General features: G+C 43.5%; 1 protein-coding gene across 2 annotated transcripts in view; it reads right to left on the bottom strand.

Annotated features, from left to right (window-relative positions):
* LOC123754459 (T-box transcription factor TBX1) overlaps positions 1-19,077 on the bottom strand; it is a 168,647-nt gene extending 149,570 nt beyond the window's left edge. For both annotated transcript variants that reach the window (XM_069307985.1, XM_069307929.1), the window contains exon 1: positions 18,526-19,077. In XM_069307985.1, the coding sequence (XP_069164086.1) occupies positions 18,526-18,715 (190 nt within the window). In that variant the 5' untranslated portion in view covers positions 18,716-19,077. The remainder of the gene's footprint in view (positions 1-18,525) is intronic.
* Between the last annotated feature and the right edge of the window lie 422 nt (positions 19,078-19,499).

Genomic DNA, 19,499 nt, shown 5'->3' on the forward strand with positions numbered 1-19,499 from the left:
CCCACTGTTCAGGCCACATAATCCAAATTTCACTAACCATAATAATACGTTCATGATAATGATTCCAAACTTTCACTGAAACGCGCGGCTTTGTGAACTGGCCTAGCATATGGGACTCGTATAATTGATACGCTTAATTAATAAGCTCTTTTCAGGCGGCCCTGGCTGCGGCACAAGGCTGCGGCACAAGGCTGCGGCAAGGGACGCTTGATGAAAGTGGGGCTGGCGGACTGGAGACATCTTTATCAATAGCCTCAACCCTCACACCCCGCTAAGCCAGGCATGCAAGGATATCAACTAGATTATAAGAGCAAAAAGTACATCCTCATCCTTATACAGAGCAAATGAGCAGGTTGATACTTGGGGCCATCTCTTCTATCTTTAACAGTCTTCCTAAAGCCACAAAGTTTAAACAAAATATTAGATATGACGGTAGAGGAAGCCTCGTTGACTTCCTCTTCAGTGAATTTGTAGTAAACTGAGCACTGCGTAAAAGCATGGTCACATCTCCCGAAGGAGGATGGAATTATGTACGGCATACCGCGTATGCTTCTGCTAGTCCCAGGAAAGCCTTTGCTTGAATTATATAATATGAGTTGCGTAACTGGGGAGCTTCCAGAGTCATGGACCAACACCCGTATTATTTTCAGTCCTAAACCTAACCCACAGAGTGCCTTTTCCCCCAAGTTACATTACTAGTTGTGTCTTGAGAGGATGGTTCTTGACCGCCTTCTTCATAGAAATAGAGAGCTGTTGTCTGGATGATGATACTGATTGCTAAACAAGCCCACATAAAGGTTCTTAATACCGAAATGGATGATAATACTAATGTTTTATATGCGAGGATTTCCTATTTTGACACCATAATTCCTCTGCTTAATGTGTATGTTCCCTCTGGCACCCCCAGGAAGGAGAGGGAGGAATTGTTCTCCAAATAGTTACTGTATTTTTTCAGACATGATACACGTTATGTTATTTTTGGTGGCGACTTTAATTGTCACTTCTATGAGGGATTGTAGCACTCAGTCGAACACATTTGTTTCTCATGCTTTACTTAATTACACATTTGAAATGTATTGGTCTCAAGGATGCGAATAGCATTAACGGGGGTATGAGTACACATATACTCTGAGTTCACATATATTCGCCCGAATTATGGTTCTAGGCTTGATAGAATATATGCACACATTACATGATAAAATTAGCTCTTGTATTACTGTTCCGGTCAGCGGTTCAGATCATTGTTTGGGTATGCTGAAGCTTGTTATTAACGATCAGGTTAAAGTGGGGACAGGGTCATGGAAGCTCAATTGCAGTCTGCTGCAGCGTACAGATGTAACTGATAATTTTCAAGTATTGTAGGAACACCGGGTTGGGCAAAAACAAATGTTCCAGTGTCTATTGAAGTGGCGGGACATGTGTTGGTGTGGTGGGACATGTGTTGGTGTGGTGGGACATGTGTTGGTGTGGTGGGACATGTGTTGGTGTGGTGGGACATGTGTTGGTGTGGTGGGACATGTGTTGGTGTGGTGGGACATGTGTTGGTGTGGTGGGACATGTGTTGGTGTGGTGGGACATGTGTAAAATTGTAGCAAAAGTTTTTTCATGAAAATGTCCAAAAGAAAGGCGGCTGAAAAATATGGCCTTTTAACCTTATTCCAACACAGATTAAAACAACTTTATGCAAAGATTATTATGGGATTAGACAAGTATGAAGAAATTACCACTTTAAAGGACAGAATTAACATAATGCGGGATGAAATATCTGAAGGAATCAGTGTTCGCCTGTGGAAACCGACCTGTGAGATTTATATTTACGTTAATTTATATGAATTTATATTTACGTTAATTTATATACTTCGATAGCAATTTGTATAATGATAAGTGGACTGTATTTCTGCAATAATCTCATAATCTCACAAATCGATCCTCTACACATTAGGGGGGGTTTATATTACACATATGCAGCCAATCAAATTACAGTAATAGCTACATACATTGATGAGGTTCCTTCTCTTATAGTACAGCAGGTTAGTCCACCAGGTATAACTAGAGTGTAGACACCAAATTATCCTCTTTGAGGTAGCTTCTATCACCCAGTAACTGGTGCACATAATCTTGCATCCTCGTCTTGACCTGTCAAAAGTGCGCTAGCTGTGAAGCCAGATACCTATATATGACAAGTATATCAGAGAAAACAGTACATGGAACATGAAGACCTGGCTTAATTACCTTTAGTTTGAGGCGATTTCGCGATCTAACCGGCTAACCCTACCCAATGACATTAATGGCCACTAATGATAGATAATGGGTTTCGGATAGACACTTAACTTGAATTTGTAGACAGCGTGTTGATAATGGTACACTTTTAGTTTCCATAACACTACGTCCAAGTAAATTTAACAGGAGCCGAATTTGCTCCCGTGTGAGCCTCTGGTCTCAATAAACAATAACTGCCCTCCTCCTCACTCTGACGCCTGGCTTACATTGTCCACATTTCAGAAAGTGATAGAAGGGTCACATTTACTCTACTTTAATATTGATAATTAAGTTAATTTATATAAGATGTTTTTATGATGGTAAAGTCCAAAGACTAATGTATTTAAGAACAATTCCCAGCAGAATAGCTGGTGAATTATAATAGTATGTGGTGATGATATCCCGTTTTCTTTAGATGGTAATTCCACTACAAGTTACGTTTTCTATGGGTAACTTGTTGGTAATACAGCTATTATCTGTATGATTATTAAATGGTGTCGGATTTTCCGACATCGCCTCCAGATTAATGACAAGATGTATAGTGAAAAACTTTCTCCATATTTGATAAGTAAAGTCAAGAATAACAAGGGTACAGCACTTGTGACTAGTAACAGAGCAGGTGATGGGACGGATATGACACATTCGGATTGGATTGTACGTTATGTTCGAGGTGAATTACAGAAATTGTACAAAAAATGGACGTAGATTAAGGTATGAGGGAGTATTTCCTTGGAAAATGTACACGGGTTTTAACCCAGGATGACAACATGTTATTGTTGGAAAATTGAGCCTTTTAGAGATAAATCTAAGCTCACTCTGTATGATATGGCAACCTATCTTATTACCATGGCTAAATTACCTGAAATCCTTGCACTGTATCCACATTTCGCTTCCAGTAGATGAACGGCATATGAGATTCAGAAACAAGTAGTGTATTGTGAGGATTAATAATAAACAGAAGCTCCCCTATGACTCTGTAATATCCCCATTGGCCAAACTATTATGTATTAGCGATAAGACCTACCATTAATGTATGATGACTTACTGTACATATGTAGCTCTTGTAATAGCACTTTCTCTGTAACTAGCTGACATTGTAACTATAAGGTGTGAAGGATAGAAGGAATTGTTTATGTAATAATCTAAGATGAGGTCTGATAAAGACCTTTTGTGCCCTCTGTAATGCTTTTGCGCTACCGCTCACAGGATGAGTATGGGAGGCACAATAAACTAGCCGCCTTCGGCGGCAACAATCAATATTGTTGGAAGATGTAGATAAGCAGGAGGTGTGGAGTGTGGTCAAGAGTTTAAAGAAGGGTAAATCACCTGGCTGTGATGGGTTCCCAGCGGAATTTCCTTTCTATCTTTGGGATGTCATTAGTAAAGACTTTGTACAAGTGATGCAGTATAGCATACAGCATAGGAAGCTTAGCATGTCACAATCTCATAGAATTATTAAGCTGCTACCAAACACAGGTGATTTGTATATTGTAACGAACTGGAGGCCACTTTCCATGCTCAACCAGGATTACAAAATACTGTAATCTCGAAATTGTTGGCGAATAAACTTAGGATTGCAATGGATAAAATTATATGAAAGGAACAGTTCTGTGGTGTGCCTGGAAGATCCATAATCAATTGTAATAATGTGATTAGGGATGCTGAGTATTATGTGTGTGAGAATAATGTTCCTTCCTCCATGATAAACCTTGACTGGTCGAAAGCTTTTCACCGTGTTGATGCTCAGTTTGTATTAGAAATATTGGATAGGGTGGCCTATAGGGGAGGAAGCCTGGTCGACGACCGGACCGCGGGGACGCTAAGCCCCGAAAACACCTCAAGGTAGGGTAAGTGTGGCACAAGAATTTATTGAGTGAATCCGTATGCTTTATAAACAGTGTCGGAGTAATCAATGGTGTTTAGAGTAAACCATTCTCAGTTGAACGGTCGGTACGTCAGGGATGTCCCCCTTTTCAATGATTTTGTAAGTTATATTTTGGCAGATGGTTTAATAAAGTTACCTGGACAGGTTCAAGGTAGTGGAGGCTATTAAAGCTCTCGGGATTTGCTCATGTAAAACATAAGGAACAATTTTGGCTACGAATTGGCAAGTACTCTGTAGAAATATATTAGCTATGAATATGTTGTCAAATAGGAAATTAACCCTGTTTCACAAGGTTGCAATAATTAATTGCAAAATATTGTCTAAAGTGTGGTATTTGTCTCACAGTTTTCCAATTGATAACAAGAAAAGTGCTATGGAGAATGACAAAATTATTTTTAGATATGCATGATATGGTCGATACAGCTAATTAAACAGGCTACACTTTGTAAAGGTAAGAAAGACGGTGGAATAGGAATACTGAATGTGTACCATAAGTCATTGGCTATCTTATGTGTTACCTTTAGAAAGGACATAATGCAAAAGAATAGTGTAAATGCGCTAGGGCATTATTTTTGTAAAATACGTATTAGCTACTTGATACTTATACCAGAGTATACTGACCTGGCCTTTATTTCACCTCACTGTTATTCATGTGCAACTGATGTTCTCAGGCGGATTTGTAATATTGAAGGTTTTTTAATGAACAAAAAGTAAACAAGTATACGATGTTCTGATGTTTATCAGACCTAGAGTGGAGGAGGCATAACCACTCTTTAACCGGTGGGTAATATGGGCAACCCTTCATCTTAAATTTATTGCCCCAAAACAACGTGAGTTACTGTATAGCTATATTCATGAGTCCCTCCCTACAAATGATAGGTTGGTAATGTTGGGCATTAAGGACAACAATAGGTGTGACTGAAATTGAGAATAATATGCATATACTGTATGTTATTTCTGTAAGCAGAAAGTTGTTCTTGTAAACTGGATTACAGACACTCTTAAAGCTTTATGTGGATCAATCATTAGAGTGGATTTAATGAGGCTTTTAATGTTTCATGTTGACATAAAATGCAAGAAAATTTAAAATACGATAATTATGCTACTTTCTGATTACATTTTTGGTTACTCATTAGACAGAAGATTGAGGTTCTTGCCAGGCAGGATGGTAGGATCAAGTATAACATTTGGGGTTTACGGCTCATGCTCGGTGATTATAAGGGAAATTGGTTTACTGAAAATTATATGAAATATATATAAATGTAGTATTTATATATACAAAAATCAAGTGTGTATCATCGCATCACCCTTCTCCTCACCCTGCCCTCTGGAGAGTCATAAGCCACTTTCCTAGATATTTAGTCAACCTTTAACATTGTTGCCTGGGATGAATTCGCTGGAACATGTTGGTGGGTAATTGTGTAACTATAGCTTCACAAAATTGTCACATGCTTCACTAAACGAACTATGGGGTTCAGTTCCTGAATCGATTATGTGTTACCACCGCCCACGGGATGGGTATGAGGTGCATAATAAATACATGAAATTACAAAATGAAAGGTGACTTCCTCGCTGGATATGAAATTATTTGTCCAACAGAAAGTCATCTGTACAGTTCCATAGGCGCAGGCATACAAGTCCGCGAACTAGGTACTCCACAGGGTGATTTTTGATTGTTGCCTCCGGAGGCTGCTAGTTTATTGTGCACCCTATACTCATCCTGTGAGAGGTACCTCACCTTGAGGTGTTTTCAGGGCTTAGCGTCCCCGCGGCCCGGTAACCCCAAAAAAAGGATTACAAAGAGCACAAAAGCTCATTATCAACCTCAACGGAGATTATTACATTAACAATTACATCTATCCTGCACACCTTATAATTGTAATGTCAGATAGTTACAGAGATTGTTCCATTACAATAGTTATGTACTGTATTTAATAATAATCATTATACATTAATGGTAGGTCTTTTCGTTATTGAAGTATTTCAGGGTCATAGGAGAACTGCTGTTCATTATTAGTCTTCACACTACAGGGTGAAGGTTCCTTCCCCTGTGGTACAGTGTTCAGGCTTTCCCCAGGGAATTGTACTTGCTCCAGCACTTTTTCTCATTTTCACATTGGACATAGGCAAGGATACAAACTATAGTTCCGTATCATCCTCTGCAGATGACACTTAATATTTTTATGAGAGTAGACAACATAGAGGACACAGCAAATCTCCAATCAAATGTAAATCAGGTCTTACAAAGGGCCACATAGAAAAATATGGTGTTTAACAAAGATAAGTTCCAGCTCCTGCGTTACGGAAAATAAATAAAATATAAAGATGAAAACCACATACAAAACGCAGTTAAATCATACCAGAGACGAAAAGGCAATGTAAAGAATTTGGGTGTGCTCATGTCGGAAGACTTTACATTTAAAAAAAACACAATAAAGTGACCGTCACAACTGCAAGAAAAATGACATTTTGGATAACAAGAACCTTTCAAACTAAAAATGTTATATCAATGATGATACTTTTCAAGACGCTAGTGCTCTCTAGAGTGGAATACTGTTTCACAATGACAAACCTTTTCAAAGCTGGAGAAGTTGCTGACCTGGAGAGCGTGCAGAGATCCTTTACTGCTAGAATCCACTCAGTAAAACTACTAAACTATTGAGACCGACTAAAATGCCTAAATCTGTATTCTCTAGAGCGCAGGTGGGAGAGATACATAATAATTTACACTGATAAAATATTAGAGGATTTGGTCCCAAATCTGTACGCAGAGATAACACCACATGAGACCAGGAGGCATGGCAGGATGTGCAGAATACCCCCGTTGAAAAACAGAGGTGCAACAGGTACTCTGAGAGAGAACTCTATCAACTTCAGAGGCCCGAGATTGTTCAACACGCTTCCACTTCAAGCATTTTAAAAGTATACAATCACCTTCTGTTGTTGCTTGTTCAATAAATCATTCAATAATATGTTTAACAGATCTCTATCCCTGCCCATGGAGGATAGAAGAAAATGTATATATGCTGGTTAGCATTGTAAATGTGTGGGCATGTTTGTGGTAGAAAATAATAATAAAATAAAACAAATGCACATGCGGGGCATAACTGGCCGACCACCTTGCAGTGTTCAAGAAAGAACATGATAAACACCTCCCAAAAATACTTGATCAACCAGGCTGATTCTTACGTTAGGCTGCAAGCAGCCGCGTCCAATAGCCTGGTTGACCAATCCAGCAAGCAGGAGGCCTGGTCGGGGACCGGGCCTCGTACGTTGAGCCCCGAAATCATCGCAAGGTAACCGCTTGTTCCTAAATATCATGCGTCATTTATCTACTGGCAGCGATACATGGATACTGTGCAAGGACTTCAGGTATTTTATCCTTTGTGATAAAATGGTTTATCATTTCATGCAGCGTGAGTTTAGATTGGGAGGTGTCCTCAGTCCTACCCTGTTTTGTTTAATATACTGGGTATACCATCATCCACAACAATTCTTAATTCTGTGTTAGACATCGGCGCCCACCGGAGCCAAGGAGAAGCTGTTCCCAAGATGCAGCCGTATGATGGTTCCCGGCTTGACTCTGTAGCAAGATTCAATGGTCTTGTGTCGGAAAATCCGACACCATTTAATATATCATACAGATAATAGCTGTATTACCAACAAGTTACCCATAGAAAACGTAACTTGTAGTGGAATTACCGTCTATAGAAAACGGGATATCATCACCACATACTATTATAATTCACCAGCTATTCTGCTGGGAATTATTCTTAAATACATTAGTCTTTGGACTTTACCATCATAAAAACATCTTATATAAATTAACTTAATTATCAATATTAAAGTAGAGTAAATGTGACCCTTCTATCACGTTCTGAAATCTGGACAATGTAAGCCAGGCGTCAGAGTGGAGGAAGGAGGGCAGCCATTGTTGTTGTTATGAGACCAGAGGCTCACACGGGAGCAAATTCGGCTCCTGTTAAATTTACTTGGACGTAGTGTTATGGAACCCAAAGGTGTACCATTGTCAACACGCTGTCTACAAATACAAGTTAAGTGTCTATCCGAAACCCGTTTATCATTCATTTATGGCCATTAATGTCAGGATATAGGGTTAGCCGGTTAGAACGCGAAATCGCCTCATACTAAAGGTAATTAAGCCAGGTCTTTAATGTTCCATGTACTGTATAGTGTTTTCTCTGATATAGCTTGTCATATATAGGATTCTGGCTTCACAGCTAGCGCACTTTTGACAGGTCAAGACGAGGATGCAAGATTATGTGCACCAGTTACTGGGTGATAGAAGCTACCTCAAAGAGGATAATTTGGTGTCTACACTCTAGTTATACCTGGTGGACTAACCTGCTGTACTATAAGAGAAGGAACCTCATCAATGTATGTAGCTATTTCTGTAATTTGATTGGCTGCATATGTGTAATATAAACCCCCCCTAATGTGTAGAGGATCGATTTGTGAGATTAAGAGATTATTGCAGAAATACAGTCCACTTATCATTATACAAATTGCTATCGAAGTATATAAATTAACGTAAATATAAATTCATATAAATTAAATAAATATAAATCTCACAGGTCGGTTCCCACATTATTTGGACCTTCGGAACCGGAATATTCGGTCCTTTGAACCCACATTTGGTCATCTTAGTACCGGATGAACCAGTTATCCAGTGGATTCATTAAATATACTAGTGCAGTGTTATTTAAACAAAGGCCAGCCAGTCAAAGACAGCGGCGAAGCCTCGTGGGAGCTCAGGAGCCTCCCTCAGCCCAGTTCAGCCTTCGTCAGCGGTTTCATGCACACCCACAGATTTGGTGGCGTGTTATTTCGTGAAATGACAGCGCTAATATAGAATCCAGCCAAATTAGTGACTGTGTCTTCGCGAGATTGTTCACGGATTTCGTGGTGTTACATTTCGCGAGAGATTATCTACGAATTTTGTGGAGTTTATTTCGCGAGGTCACTAATAATATTTAATACTTCTAGATAATATTAGAAGTTTCATAGAGGCTAATTAAGAGGCTATTATCAATAATTGTGTATATTATTTCTCCAAAATAGAGAATTATTTAATATATATTGCACTAGTGTTCACAGTATAATATTTACTAATTGCCAACCCACAACAGGGTAGGATATGACTAGTTGAACTATTATTGCTCATCCTAGTCCCATTATTACCATAGTCAGTTGTACTATATTGATTAACCTAGCACCATTAATGAATGGTCCAGACCCTATTTTGGGTGTAATTTTTATCAACTCGAGTTGAGTTGTATATATAATAATTTACTTATGATCATTACACCTTTGAGTGATTAATTAGTGTCTCTACCATCCTAGGGTGATATAGAAGAGCTAACCTAAAGGTACTTCCAGTGACACTGGTTTATCACTCAAATCATTAGTGTGTATGATTGTATATATATAATGTGTATTAATTTTAAGTGCTAACCTCTAGTAGAGGTAGGATTATTGCCTAGTGAGTTCAGAATTTACCCTAGGCTACCATTAGAGCTTGTTCAGTATTATGAGCAGCCCAAGTACAAGCCCCACAAGGCTTCACCAACTAGCCAGTATGGATAATGCAGGGAGAATGAAAAGAACCCTTGCAGGTCTTAAAGGCCACTTAACAAGACAGATCAAGAGATGTGAAGATTTGTCACAACAATCAACAGTTGATTATGCTGACCTGGAAAGCTATTATCAAGCAGCTGCAGGTAAATTTGAGCAAATCAAATGCCAAATGGCTGTCCTTGTGGGGACAGACTACTACCATCGATTCATCGGTAGCCCTACTAAATATCAGGGTATAACCATGTTAAACTCTGCAGGAGGTAAATTACTCTCAGGCCCAGTATCAAGCCTGAGGAGACCTATGCCTGCAGATAAACAATACCAGTAGAAATCTAAATTTGTCAGCTGATTATATTTCTCCAGTAGCATTATACTAAGGAGATTACAGTTGACTATACCAACAGAGGTTGATGTTAGTATCATCATTTGAAGCTGAAGATGAGTTCATGAGGCCTCAGTGGCAAATCAGTGAACAGTAGCCTAAAACAGCTACAAGTCACTGCGACCAATGTCACTGAACCCACTGCAGTCTCAGAACCATACTTTACTTTAATGATGAGCTATTCAATCTTCTGAATCAATTAACTAAATTAAACCCTAATAAATCTGATGACTGATTTGATACATTTATTATTTAATCAAGATGTATTCCATGGGCCTCAGTGTTTATATATCAGTGACCAGTTACCTGAAGAAACTTCAAGTTATATCTAAGGTCACTGATCTCACTGCAGTCCCTGAATCATACTTGACTGTAGTACTTGATCACATCCAGTCTTCTGGGTTAAATAATATGTAATTAGGCTTGAATATTAGCCTTTCAAGAGTTGACAGGGAAATGAAATCGCATTAGACTTCTAACCCCTGCAACTCTAGTACGGGACATCCGTCCTGTACGAACAGACGCACAAATGTGTGATTACTAACTACTAACATCAAATTAATCAAATAATTCGAAGGAGGAGTATCGGTGTTCGTCTGTTCTAAAGAGGACTTCGACCCGTGAGCAGCCCCCTGGGGAATTATGTCGGAAAATCCGACACCATTTAATATATCATACAGATAATAGCTGTATTACCAACAAGTTACCCATAGAAAACGTAACTTGTAGTGGAATTACCGTCTATAGAAAACGGGATATCATCACCACATACTATTATAATTCACCAGCTATTCTGCTGGGAATTATTCTTAAATACATTAGTCTTTGGACTTTACCATCATAAAAACATCTTATATAAATTAACTTAATTATCAATATTAAAGTAGAGTAAATGTGACCCTTCTATCACGTTCTGAAATCTGGACAATGTAAGCCAGGCGTCAGAGTGGAGGAAGGAGGGCAGCCATTGTTGTTGTTATGAGACCAGAGGCTCACACGGGAGCAAATTCGGCTCCTGTTAAATTTACTTGGACGTAGTGTTATGGAACCCAAAGGTGTACCATTGTCAACACGCTGTCTACAAATACAAGTTAAGTGTCTATCCGAAACCCGTTTATCATTCATTTATGGCCATTAATGTCAGGATATAGGGTTAGCCGGTTAGAACGCGAAATCGCCTCATACTAAAGGTAATTAAGCCAGGTCTTTAATGTTCCATGTACTGTATAGTGTTTTCTCTGATATAGCTTGTCATATATAGGATTCTGGCTTCACAGCTAGCGCACTTTTGACAGGTCAAGACGAGGATGCAAGATTATGTGCACCAGTTACTGGGTGATAGAAGCTACCTCAAAGAGGATAATTTGGTGTCTACACTCTAGTTATACCTGGTGGACTAACCTGCTGTACTATAAGAGAAGGAACCTCATCAATGTATGTAGCTATTACTGTAATTTGATTGGCTGCATATGTGTAATATAAACCCCCCCTAATGTGTAGAGGATCGATTTGTGAGATTAAGAGATTATTGCAGAAATACAGTCCACTTATCATTATACAAATTGCTATCGAAGTATATAAATTAACGTAAATATAAATTCATATAAATTAAATAAATATAAATCTCACAGGTCGGTTCCCACACTTGAGATCCCGTTGTACCGCCAAGACTGGGTCGTTAGTGTAGAGAGAGGTTCCGTGTTCTCAATGCTATTGTGCATATACCAGCATTGCAAAAATGATGATGTACCTCTCTTATGAAAACTAAACCACACACCAGAAGACGAAGAAACGACACCGTTTCGGTCCGTCCTGGACCATTATCAAGTCACTTGTGGAAAAGCGACTTGATATTATATTTGATATTCTCTCATATATTTGATCTCTGATGGATTATGGCCCCGTGTTTGCTCCAGTGCAGGAGAGGCTGCCTGGAGGCCTGGAAGATATGCAAAACCAAGCTATGAAGTTCATCTTCCTCGGATGTTCCTCTTACAACTTAATTACTAAACATGAGGAACTGAATATTTATTCTATGTGAAAGTGATCAGATCACTGAAATCGATACTTTAATGGGTAAAATTTGAAGTATAGAGGCTACTCAACTCCAACAGCCTGCACTGACGCCCACGGGATGGGTATGGGGCAAACTACCGGCCACGGGATGGGTAGGGGGCAAATTACCGGCCACGGGATGGGTATGGGGCAAACTACCGGCCACGGGATGGGTATGGGGCAAACTACCGGCCACGGGATGGGTATAGGGCAAATTACCGGCCACGGGATGGGTAGGGGGCAAATTACCGGCCACGGGATGGGCATGGGGCAAACTACCGGCCACGGGATGGGTATGGGGCAAACTACCGGCCACGGGATGGGCATGGGGCAAACTACCGGCCACGGGATGGGTATGGGGCAAACTACCGGCCACGGGATGGGTATGGGGCAAACTACCGGCCACGGGATGGGTATAGGGCAAATTACCGGCCACGGGATGGGTAGGGGGCAAATTACCGGCCACGGGATGGGCATGGGGCAAACTACCGGCCACGGGATGGGTATGGGGCAAACTACCGCCCACGGGATGGGTATGGGGCAAACTACCGCCCACGGGATGGGTATGGGGCAAACTACCGCCCACGGGATGGGTATGGGGCAAACTACCGGCCACGGGATGGGCATGGGGCAAACTACCGCCCACGGGATGGGTATGGGGCAAACTACCGCCCACGGGATGGGTATGGGGCAAACTACCGCCCACGGGATGGGTACATAGATCATCTTTTGCCACTGCGACTTTACTGTTCATGCTATTCTTCATATGAGCTTGTATGAGTGCTTCAGTTGCAACATTGCACTCCGCTCAGTCAGGCGGCACTGTGTTCCCCGTTGTTGACCTATATGTTGGCCAATATATACGTCTTTCTATTTTGTATGTAATCGTTTCAATGTTTTGAGGGATCTACTTAACAGCATCCCGCTCCTGGGTGCGCTGGGGTACTGGGATTCACTCCTCCAATAATGGTATAATGGTGAACCTACCTACCATGAGTGGTAGTTCCTGCAGTGTTGGGGAGAGTAACAGTATCCGGGCATGAGGGAGGTAGGTAAGTGTGGGATGTATAATCGACTTGAACCCATCCATGTGCGTGTATCCACCCTCTGTCACGGTGTGTCTACGCTCATCTCTTAACCCTGAAACTGTATTGAAAGGCTCGACAGTCAGGTCCCTTTATAACATATTTTCAGAGGGCGAGAGGCCATAATAACGTCCAAGAGGGCGAGAGGCCATTATAATGTCCAAGAGGGCGAGAGGCCATAATAACCTCCCAGAGGGCGAGAGGCCATTATAATGTCCAAGAGGGCGAGAGGCCATTATAACGTCCAAGAGGGCGAGAGGCCATAATAACCTCCCAGAGGGCGAGAGGCCATAATAACCTCCCAGAGGGCGAGAGGCCATAATAACCTCCCAGAGGGTGAGAGGCCATAATAACCTCCCAGAGGGTGAGAGGCCATAATAACCTCCCAATGGGCGAGAGGCCATAATAACCTCCCAGAGGGTGAGAGGCCATAATAACCTCCCAGAGGGCGAGAGGCCATAATAACCTCCCAGAGGGCGAGAGGCCATAATAACCTCCCAGAGGGTGAGAGGCCATAATAACCTCCCAGAGGGTGAGAGGCCATTATAATGTCCAAGAGGGCGAGAGGCCATTATAACGTCCAAGAGGGCGAGAGGCCATAATAACCTCCCAGAGGGCGAGAGGCCATAATAACCTCCCAGAGGGCGAGAGGCCATAATAACCTCCCAGAGGGTGAGAGGCCATAATAACCTCCCAATGGGCGAGAGGCCATAATAACCTCCCAGAGGGTGAGAGGCCATAATAACCTCCCAGAGGGCGAGAGGCCATAATAACCTCCCAGAGGGCGAGAGGCCATAATAACCTCCCAGAGGGTGAGAGGCCATAATAACCTCCCAGAGGGCGAGAGGCCATTATAATGTCCAAGAGGGCGAGAGGCCATTATAACGTCCAAGAGGGCGAGAGGCCATAATAACCTCCCAGAGGGCGAGAGGCCATAATAACCTCCCAGAGGGCGAGAGGCCATAATAACCTCCCAGAGGGTGAGAGGCCATAATAACCTCCCAGAGGGTGAGAGGCCATAATAACCTCCCAATGGGCGAGAGGCCATAATAACCTCCCAGAGGGTGAGAGGCCATAATAACCTCCCAGAGGGCGAGAGGCCATAATAACGTCCAAGAGGGCGAGAGGCCATAATAACCTCCCAGAGGGCGAGAGGCCATAATAACCTCCCAGAGGGTGAGAGGCCATAATAACCTCCCAGAGGGTGAGAGGCCATAATAACCTCCCAATGGGCGAGAGGCCATAATAACCTCCCAGAGGGCGAGAGGCCATAATAACCTCCCAGAGGGCGAGAGGCCATAATAACCTCCCAGAGGGCGAGAGGCCATAATAACCTCCCAGAGGGCGAGAGGCCATAATAACCTCCCAGAGGGCGAGAGGCCATAATAACCTCCCAGAGGGTGAGAGGCCATAATAACCTCCCAGAGGGCGAGAGGCCATAATAACCTCCCAGAGGGTGAGAGGCCATAATAACCTCCCAGAGGGTGAGAGGCCATAATAACGTCCAAGAGGGCGAGAGACCATAATAACCTCCCAATGGGCGAGAGGCCATAATAACCTCCCAGAGGGTGAGAGGCCATAATAACCTCCCAATGGGCGAGAGGCCATAATAACCTCCCAGAGGGCGAGAGGCCATAATAACCTCCCAGAGGGCGAGAGGCCATAATAACCTCCCAGAGGGCGAGAGGCCATAATAACCTCCCAGAGGGCGAGAGGCCATAATAACCTCCCAGAGGGCGAGAGGCCATAATAACCTCCCAGAGGGTGAGAGGCCATAATAACCTCCCAGAGGGCGAGAGGCCATAATAACCTCCCAGAGGGTGAGAGGCCATAATAACCTCCCAGAGGGTGAGAGGCCATAATAACGTCCAAGAGGGCGAGAGACCATAATAACCTCCCAATGGGCGAGAGGCCATAATAACCTCCCAGAGGGTGAGAGGCCATAATAACCTCCCAGAGGGCGAGAGGCCATAATAACCTCCCAGAGGGTGAGAGGCCATAATAACGTCCAAGAGGGTGAGAGGCCATAATAACGTCCAAGAGGGTGAGAGGCCATAATAACGTCCAAGAGGGCGAGAGGCCATAATAACCTCCCAGAGGGTGAGAGGCCATAATAACCTCCCAGAGGGCGAGAGGCCATAATAACGTCCAAGAGGGCGAGAGGCCATAATAACCTCCCAGAGGGCGAGAGGCCATAATAACGTCCAAGAGGGCGAGAGGCCATAATAACCTCCCAGAGGGCGAGAGGCCATAATAACGTCCAAGAGGGCGAGAGGCCATAATAACGTCCAAGAGGGCGAGAGGCCATAATAACCTCCCAGAGGGCGAGAGGCCATAATAACGTCCAAGAGGGTGAGAGGCCATAATAACCTCCCAGAGGGCGAGAGGCCATAATAACGTCCAAGAGGGCGAGAGGCCATAATAACCTCCCAGAGGGTGAGAGGCCATAATAACCTCCCAGAGGGCGAGAGGCCATAATAACCTCCCAGAGGGTGAGAGGCCATAATAACCTCCCAGAGGGTGAGAGGCCATAATAACGTCCAAGAGGGTGAGAGGCCATAATAACGTCCAAGAGGGCGAGAGGCCATAATAACGTCCAAGAGGGCGAGAGGCCATAATAACCTCCCAGAGGGTGAGAGGCCATAATAACCTCCCAGAGGGTGAGAGGCCATAATAACCTCCCAGAGGGTGAGAGGCCATAATAACCTCCCAGAGGGTGAGAGGCCATAATAACGTCCAAGAGGGTGAGAGGCCATAATAACCTCCCAGAGGGTGAGAGGCCATAATAACCTCCCAGAGGGCGAGAGGCCATAATAACCTCCCAGAGGGCGAGAGGCCATGACCTCAACACCAAGGCCAGATTTACAGTCCTCCAGTAAACGAATTAATTAATTTCGAATTAGTTCTGGACTTAATGATTCCATACGCAAGCCTGCGTCACACTTCAACACTCAAGTCAGCTCTAGCACAGTCATCTTTGACGCAGTGTGCCAGACAAGCCAGGTGTCTGGAGACGTCTGGTGTCAGACAAGCCAGGTGTCTGGAGACGTCTGGTGTCAGACAAGCCAGGTGTCTGGAGACGTCTGGTGCCAGACAAGCCAGGTGTCTGGAGACGTCTGGTGTCAGACAAGCCAGGTGTCTGGAGACGTCTGGTGCCAGACAAGCCAGGTGTCTGGAGACGTCTGGTGCCAGACAAGCCAGGTGTCTGGAGACGTCTGGTGTCAGACAAGAGACCGCCAGTTGTCAGAAAATAACGCCAGGTGTCAGACTGAGACGTTGCAACCCGTTCTCGCACTTTCTTACAGTCAATATTGACTTATTAAATACGTGCATATGTGACATACTAAACCTACTAGTTTACCTTGAAAAGCTTCATAGAAAACACCGACCTTACCTCACCTTCTTAGTATGTTAAGATAAGCATCTTATTGCTTCGTAATTACAATTATTACTTAACCTATTATAGATATAGGTTAAGTAATAATTGTAATTACGAAGCATTTCCATTTCCTAATTACAAAACCTATTATAGGTATAGGTTAAGTAATAATTGTAATTACGAAGCAAGTAAGATGCTTATCTTAACATACTAAGAAGGTTAGGTAAGGTACAATTTTCTATGAAGCTTTTCAAGGTAAACTAGTATGTTTAGTATGTCACATATGCACGTATTTAATAAGTCAATATTGACTGTAAGAAAGTGCGAGAACCTGTTGCCTTAGTTGATGCTAATAATTATTAACTGGGAATTGCGCGGACAATACTTCTATTACACATTATTTATACAAATAAATATCATATTTATAATAAAATAGTAAAATCTCATAATGATAATACATTTAATAAGATAATATTTATGATAACAGGATATCCCAACAGGATAGGACGGTGGGATATATGTATGTGTATATATATATATATATATATATATATATATATATATATATATATATATATATATATATATATATATATATATATATATATATATATATATATATATAATATTCATATAATATACATATAATATACATATATATATATATATATATATATATATATATATATATATATATATATATATATGTATATATATATAGCGTGTTGTTAACGGCGGGATATATATGGCGGGATGTTGACGGCGGGATATATATGGCAGGATGTTGACAGCGGGATATATATGGCGGGATGTTGACGGCGGGATATATATGGCAGGATGTTGACAGCGGGATATATATGGCGGGATGTTGACGGCGGGATATATATGGTGGGATGTTGACGGCGGGATATATGTGGCGGGATATATATGGCGGGATGTTGACGGCGGGATATATATGGCGGGATGTTGACGGCGGGATATATATGGCGGGATGTTGACGGCGGGATATATATGGCATGATGTTGACGGCGGGATATATATGGCGGGATGTTGACGGCGGGATATATATGGCGGGATGTTGACGGCGGGATATATATGGCAGGATGTTGATGGCGGGATATATATGGCAGGATGTTGATGGCGGGATATATATGGCGGGATGTTGACGGCGGGATATATATGGCGGGATGTTGACGGCGGGATATATATGGCGGGATGTTGACGGCGGGATATATATGGCGGGATGTTGATGGCGGAATATTTATGGCGGGATGTTGCCGGCGGGATATATATGGTAGGATATTGACGGCGGGATATATATGGCGGGATGTTAGGACCTGTTAGGGCGCCTAACAGGTGAGTTGACAGCGCTTTGGATTCGTAGTCCTGAGGTTTCAGGTTCGATGCCCGGTAGAGGCGGAGACAAATGGGTAAAAGGTTTCTTTCACCCTGATGCCCCTGTTACCTAGCAATAAATAGGTGCCCGGAAGTTAGACAGCTGCTACGGGCTGCTTCCTGGGGGTGTGTAACTAAAAGGAGGCCTGGTCGAGGACCGGGCCGCGAGGACGCTAAGCCCCGAAATCATCTCGAGATAACCTCAAGATGTTGACGGTGGCAACATCCCGCCGTCAACGAGATGTGGGCGGAGTGTGGGATGTTGACGAGGTGTGGGCGGCGGTGTGTGGATGTTGGGGTATGGGTGGCGGAATGTGGGTGGCTGGGTGTGGGCGGCGAACTGTGGGTGGTTGATTGTGGGCGGCGGCGTGAGGGTGTTGGTGGAGGGGTGTGGGCGGAGAGGTGTGGGCGGCGTGGTGTGGGCGATATGATTAATTAATGGCCTGAGAGTGTAAATATTGTGAACTGAAAATAAATACTATCTTACCTTCCATCTCCTTCATGGGCGTGGTGGTGTAGTGGGCGGCCCAGTCGTAGCAGTAGTCGGAAGAGCGGGTTACAAGCCCACCGTGGGTCGGCCCGCCCACCTGGCCCACCCCGGACATCATGGCCACGTCCGGTACTCTGTCCTGGCCATATGTGTTGACCACACCGCCAGGGTAACACTGTGCTTCCATAATGCCACACTAACTAGCCACCGTGGGCAACGACGGCCGCTGTGGGCGTGGGGCTGTGGGCCGCTGTGGGCCGCTGTGGGCCGCTTTGAGCCGCTGTGGGCCGCTTTGGGCCGCTTTGAGCCGCTGTGGGCCGCTGTGGGCCGCTTTGGGCCGCTTTGAGCCGCTGTGGGCCGCTTTGGGCCGCTGTGGGCCACAACCACCACTACCAATTTGTTGCCGACAGACACGAACACCGTCCACGTGCTTGAGGTGAAAACAAATATTGAGTGGGGATGATGTAGTGAGGGAAGAGTGTGAGGGGCCGAGTGAGGGACCGGTGGTGACAGCGAGACCTCGTCACCCCGCGCGTTCCACTAGCTGAGGATTGACTGTTCACTCCCCTCACCCACTGCCTCCCAGGACCTGCCAGCTCCCCTCGCTCCCATACACCCACCCAGACGGCAACAGTTGTATTTTCACCTTGTGACAATATTGACTCCGCCTCAGATCCTCTTTCAGTCCTGCTTAAATTGTCAATACTTCTTCTGATTAACTTTTTTTCCTGGCAATATTGTATAAAACAAATACTATGATGTATATACAGATGTCAATCTTCAGTAATCCCGCCGACATTGGCTTCCGAATTAAGGCGCTCTATTTTTTTGCCCTCTGATTGGTGGTCCCCTCAGCACCTTTCTGGTAGCTCGACCTCCCATTGGTGCACGGGGGAGAAATGGGCGGAGCTACGGCAAGACAGTAAACCAAGGGGCGGAGCTTTGGTGCTTGGCTCCGCCCAGCGTGATGA

Source organism: Procambarus clarkii, chromosome 1, assembly GCF_040958095.1.
Source record: "Procambarus clarkii isolate CNS0578487 chromosome 1, FALCON_Pclarkii_2.0, whole genome shotgun sequence".
Lineage (NCBI taxonomy): Eukaryota > Metazoa > Arthropoda > Malacostraca > Decapoda > Cambaridae > Procambarus > Procambarus clarkii.